At 42.4% G+C, this 6,000-nt stretch overlaps 1 protein-coding gene across 1 annotated transcript in view; it reads left to right on the top strand.

Moving 5' to 3' along the window:
* RHOA (ras homolog family member A) overlaps positions 1-6,000 on the top strand; it is a 56,040-nt gene that overhangs the window by 44,783 nt on the left and 5,257 nt on the right. Inside the window, exons 3-4 of the mRNA XM_002920545.4 lie at positions 1,907-2,063; positions 4,948-5,068. Of these exons, the coding sequence (XP_002920591.1) occupies positions 1,908-2,063; positions 4,948-5,068 (277 nt within the window). The 5' untranslated portion in view covers position 1,907. The remainder of the gene's footprint in view (positions 1-1,906; positions 2,064-4,947; positions 5,069-6,000) is intronic.

The raw sequence follows: 6,000 nt of genomic DNA, 5'->3' as shown, positions 1-6,000 counted from the left end.
TTTTTTTTTAACTTTTTATTAGAGCAGGCAAGCATACATGGAGGGGTGGGCCAGAGGGAGAGGGGGAGAGAGTCTCAAGCAGACTTTGTGCTGAGCATGGAGCCTGACACAGAGCTTGATCTCAGGACCCCAGGACCCTGAGACCACGACCTGAGCTGAAACCAGGAGTTGGACACCCAACCAACTGTGCCACCTACACACCCCCAATATATTCTTAAATATATTATTCACAGTGGCCAAGAGGTAGAAGCTACCCAGTAGCTATCAGTGGATCAATGGATAAACAACGTAGTATATACACATTCAACGGAATGTTATTCAGCTTTAAAAAGAAGGAAATTCTGACACGTGCTACAACATGTATGAACCTTGAAGACGTTATGCAGTGTGAAATAAGCCAATCCCAAAAGGGCGAATGCTGCTTGATTCCACGTCGTTCCACATGAAGTAGCTAGTAGTAAAATTCAGAGACAGAAGGTAGAATGGTGGTTGTCAGGGGTGAGTGGGGAGAAAAGCGGAATAGGAAGTTAAATATTTTATGGTTTTAGCTCTTACCTTTGGGCCTATAATCTTTTTTTTTTTTTAAGAAATTTTATTTATTTGAGATAGAGCGAGCAGGAGTAGGGCAGAGGGAGAGGGAGAAGCAGGCTTTCCCTGAGCAGGGAGCCAGTGCACGGCTTGATTCAGGACCCTGTGATCATGACCTGAGCCAAAGGCATATGCTTAACTGACTGAGACACCCAGGCACCCCTGGGCCTGTAATCTGTCTTGAGTTAATTTTTGTGTGTGCTGTGAGGTGTAGCTTTCTAACTTCATTCTTTTGTGTGGATCTATTAAGTTGTCTGAGTATCATTATTGAAAAGATGGTTTTTCCTTCATCAGATTGTCTTGGCATCCTTATTGAAAATCACTTGACCCTAAATGTGGAGGCTTATTTCTGGACTCTCAATTCAAGAAGCCAGCTAGTATTTTGTTAGGGATTGTCTTGAATCTGTAGAATAATTTGGAGGATGTTGCCATTTTACAGTATTCCAATCCAAAAAGATGAATGTCTTTTCATTCATTTTGATCTTTCTCTGAACAATGTTTTGGAGTTTTCAGAGTATATTTTGTACTTTTGTTAAATTTATCCCTGTTCTTTTTGAAGCTATTGTAAATGAAATTGTCTTCTTAATTTCATTTTCACTTTGTTCATTGCTAGGTTATAGAAATACAATTGGTTTTGTATGTTCATCTTGTATCCCGAAACCTTACTGAATTTGTTCTAGTAATTTTTAGTGGATTCCTTAGGATTTTCCATATATAAAGTCTTGTCATGTGCAGATTAAGATAGTTTTATTTCTTCCTTTTCAATCTGGTTGTCTTATTTTGTTTTCTTGCTTAATTACTCTGGCTAGAATCTCCATTATCATTTGGATAGAAGTGGCGAGAGTGGCCATTCTTGTCTTGTTCCTAATCTTGAGGAAAAGTTTTCAGTTTTATTACCATTAACTATAGCCATTAGTTTGGGGCGCCTGGACACGGTCAGTTAAGGGTCCGATTCTTGGTTTCAGCTCAGGTTGTGATCTCATGGTCCTGGGATAGAGCCCCAAGTCAGGCAGGCTCTCTCTGCATTCAGCACCGGGTTTACGGATTCTCCCCCGCCCCCCCCCCGCCCCCATCACTCCACTCACCCACTCTCTCTCTCTCTCTCTCTCAAATAAAAAAATCTTAAAAAGAAAAAAGCTTAAAAGGTATAATCATTAGTTGTGGAGTTTTGGTGTCAAGGGGAAAGTTGTATTAGCATTTTGTATTTGGGTGTGGTAATAGAGGCTTGTGCCCCATGGTCAGAAAAGTGTGTGTCATAGCCTGAAGCTATTAATAGCTTTTTGTGCGTTCTAGATAACAGCTTTGTCTCATGTTTCAGCATGGCTGCCATCCGGAAGAAACTGGTGATTGTTGGTGATGGAGCCTGTGGCAAGACTTGTTTGCTCATCGTCTTTAGCAAGGACCAGTTCCCAGAGGTGTATGTACCCACAGTGTTTGAGAACTATGTGGCAGATATTGAAGTTGATGGGAAGCAGGTGAGTACACTTTTCATAACAACTGGTTTCATTTTGCATCTTAGGCAAAGATGTTCATAGAGCCTATAGAGAATTAGGCCTTTTTGTCTCTTTAGTACACAATAAAATAGTAACAAACACGTTTGAATGAGAAATCCATTCTGTGCCTGCCATCATAGCCCAGCTTGGTTCATTTGTAACTGCTATCATCTAGACTTTACTCACATCCCTATGTATTTTACATAGGGAAGCCTCTTTACAGCTTTATATTTGAAATTTAGTTTGTTGCCAGATGGATGATGCTAAAATGAATCTCTTCCTATGGATGGACTCCCCCCCACCCCCGTTCTCTCATGATATTTCATTCAGTGAAGTATGAGGTTACTAGGTCAAAAAGGTCATTTTATGGGTCTCAAAGGGGAATACTAATCTACACCACCAGCAGTGTGACATTTAAATAACATCCTCATAGTTAATTTTTTGTAATGGTTTTTTACTTTAACATAAATAGGCCACCACCATTGCTTCAATTACCTGTCACTGGCAACAAGGACAGTGTCTCTTCATGTCTGTCCTGAAGGTCCACTGGCAAGACTAGAGCAAAACTCTCCTGGAATTAGAGTTTATATATTTTTTAAAATTTTTCGTTCCCTTTTTTTGGCAAAATAATGTCTTACCCAGCTCCTGTACAACTTTTGAAGAGGCGTGAAATTCTTACTGCAGATGGGTCAGGTGAAAAGAAAACTAGAACAAGGGGCTCTTCAATATAGTCAGTCCTTTTGGGCATTCAGTCACATGTCTCATGCTGGTAGCACCTAATATATTGGCCCCCATAATTCTATGTCCTTTCTCCCTTCTCATTTTCCTGCTTTACCTATTAATCTCTTTCTGTCCCAGTGCTACCTAGCTTCAGTTTGTGGCACCGTGTATGGAAAACACATAAGCCAGCTATTCAGAATTCTGTGGTCCCCGAAATAAAAGTGCTTGATAGCAACTCAGTAGCCTCCAAGTTGAGAGAGGGTGCTGCCTAGGAATGTTCATTTAAGAGTATACAGGAATAGGGGCGCCTGGGTGGCTCAGCTGTTAAGCGTCTGCCTTCGGCTCAGGGCGTGATCCCGGCGTTATGGGATCGAGCCCCACATCAGGCTCCTCTGCTATGAGCCTGCTTCTTCCTCTCCCACTCCCCCTGCTTGTGTTCCCTCTCTCGCTGGCTGTCTCTATCTCTGTCGAATAAATAAATAAAATCTTTAAAAAAAAAAAAAAAGAGTATACAGGAATAGCCTAGGAAACCATCCAAGATTCTAGGTGATTGTGGTCCCAGGAACAGACCTACCAAAGATGGAAAAGCCCATTCTGACAAGAGACAGGGGCAGTACCCTGAAGCATTTCTCAGGAGATAGTCAGGGCTGGATGTGTCTAACTGAGCACACATGAGGCCTGGAGGGGCCAAGGTAGTGTGATCTGGCAGAGAGTGAATGAGCTGTACCATTCTAAGGTCCATTCTGTTGTGAGGCTTGGGTACCAGTGTATTAGAAATACACATACCAGACCGGTGGTGTATGTGCATGACAGAGGTGCAGTGGGCCTAGTGGAGGATGTGAGCAATGCATCTTAGGGCAGAAGTGGAGGGTGGAAGAGATAATTAGCCATCAACTTTAAGGAAAGAATGATATTTAGAAACTTTGAAATATGGGTTGTGAAGTCTCTGGGGAAAAAAGGATATTCCAAGTACTAGAAAAAGAGCTTTTGGCCCCAAAGTGTCCCTGAGCAGAAGTATTAAAATCCCATTCTGGTTGTGAGAAATCACAAGGCTGGCTGCGGTGCTGGACAACATGGAAGGAGACCTATGTCCAGAGCCCAGGCATCAGTTTGCCCTCCTACTGCAGGAAGGTGAGCAGGTTCCCAGGGGTAAAAGGACTACCCTGCTTTCTTAGTGATGCTTTCATTCAGATATTTTTTGAGTGGAAAAGGGAGATCCAGAGACCTTTCTTGTCCACTCAGATCTTGCCTAACATCCAGCATGGTGTCTTTTCTTACCCACCAACTCAAATATAATCTTTTAAAGATTTTATTTATTTATTTGAGAGAGAGTGATCATGAGTGCAGGGAGGAACAGAGGGAGATGGAGAGGGAGAAGTAGACTCCCCACTGAGTAGGGAGCCCAATATGGGGCTGGATCCCAGGACCCTGAGATCACAACCTGAGTGGAAGGCAGACGCTTAACTGACTTAGCCACCCAGACGCCCCTCAAATACAGTCTTGTCTCCCTGTTTGCACATTGGGGCATAATGATGAGACAAAGTAATCAAACAGTTGAATTAGAGTGTATTGAGAAAAGTTACTCAGGTTTGGTGTTTCCCTATCTTGCTTTGTACACCTGATAGAATGTTGTTTACAGTTTGATATTTCTTGTTCATCTGTTTTTCTACATAGAATCTTGTTTATAATTAAATACTGTGCTTTTTACAAACTACAGTTTTTTTTTTTTTTAAAGATTTTATTTATTTATTTGACAGAGACAGTGACAGCCAGCGAGAGAGGGAACACAAGCAGGGGGAGTGGGAGAGGAAGAAGCAGGCTCATAGCGGAAGAGCCTGATGTGGGGCTCGATCCCGTAACGCCGGGATCACGCCCTGAGCTGAAGGCAGACGCCTAACCGCTGCGCCACCCAGGCGCCCCGTAAACTACAAAGTTATTTTTGACTTGATATTTTAAATTATGTACTTTATATAGTTCTAGTATTTTGAGAAATTTCAACCTAAAACAATTTAAACACACCCCCTACCTCAGGCTTGTTTTACTATTTTGGGCAGTTTGCCATTTGAATGTACTCTGGTGAGTACCATTTCTTCTGAGAGTGGGAAGGATTAACCTTGCATTCTTGTGTTTATTTTTCCTATCACAGGTAGAGTTGGCTTTGTGGGATACAGCTGGGCAGGAAGATTATGATCGCTTGAGGCCTCTCTCCTATCCGGACACTGATGTTATACTGATGTGTTTCTCCATTGACAGCCCTGATAGTTTAGGTGAGTAACTCTGCAGCCTGATGTTTGTCACTGTCTGTGAGCCTGGTGACCCCTGGCTTCTCAGGTCCTTTCTGTGCATCCAGTGGTTGAAAAGCAAACATCACCTTCACAGAAGGAATCATCAGTGACCAGAGTCCTAGAGCTTTGGAACTATAAAACCTGGGCCCTGGGTCACTTTTCAGCCTAGGTCTCCTGTGTGTCTACCTTGTAAAGTAGGTGGGTTCCAAATACAAAGCCATCTTTTCAACTAAGGTTTGGGGAATGGCTTTTTTGGGTGCTCACACCTTTTTTCAGTACTCACATTGAGCCTGTTGCTTCCTGATATCTAGACTGGTGATTTGCTACTTCTTGGTAGTGTGTTTGTTTGTTTAAAGGTTTATTTATTTATCTGAAAGAGAGTGAGTGCTTGGGGAGGGTCATAGAGAGGGAGAGAAGCCGACTTCCCCTAGATCAAGAGTTGGATGCTTAGTCACTGAACCACCCAGTACCCCTCCTGGTAGTTTTTTTAAAGCTCTGTCTTAGCCCTTTTCTAAAGTATCTTAGCTAATAGAGAGACTTGAACTTAACCATTTCACTAGCTCAGTTGGTCACATATCTCAGAAGCCACCTTTTTTCAGAAAAAGACTGAATAACACTGACCTCACACTCTGCAAAGCAAGGCTCCAAGGCCTGAAACAGAACTAACTTTCAGTTTATACCTAAGAGGTTAAAATGTCTCTCTTGGTGATGTAACGCTCTGTCTTTACAAGGTAGCAGTTGGGCCAAGAACATTGTCATCATTAACACAAACCTTGTAGGGCCTGTTGGTGATGTGGGCTTGGGCTAGCAGTTAGGGTTATGTGAACTTTTTTTTTTCCGATCGTGGTTGTACTCATTTTAATGACGATACTTGGGCGTTCCAAGATTTTGAACCACTTGATCAAGGTTATGCT

The sequence above is a fragment of the Ailuropoda melanoleuca genome, chromosome 4 (genome assembly GCF_002007445.2).
Source record: "Ailuropoda melanoleuca isolate Jingjing chromosome 4, ASM200744v2, whole genome shotgun sequence".
In the NCBI taxonomy this organism is placed as follows: Eukaryota; Metazoa; Chordata; class Mammalia; order Carnivora; family Ursidae; genus Ailuropoda; species Ailuropoda melanoleuca.
This window is presented reverse-complemented; position numbering and strand designations above follow the sequence as displayed.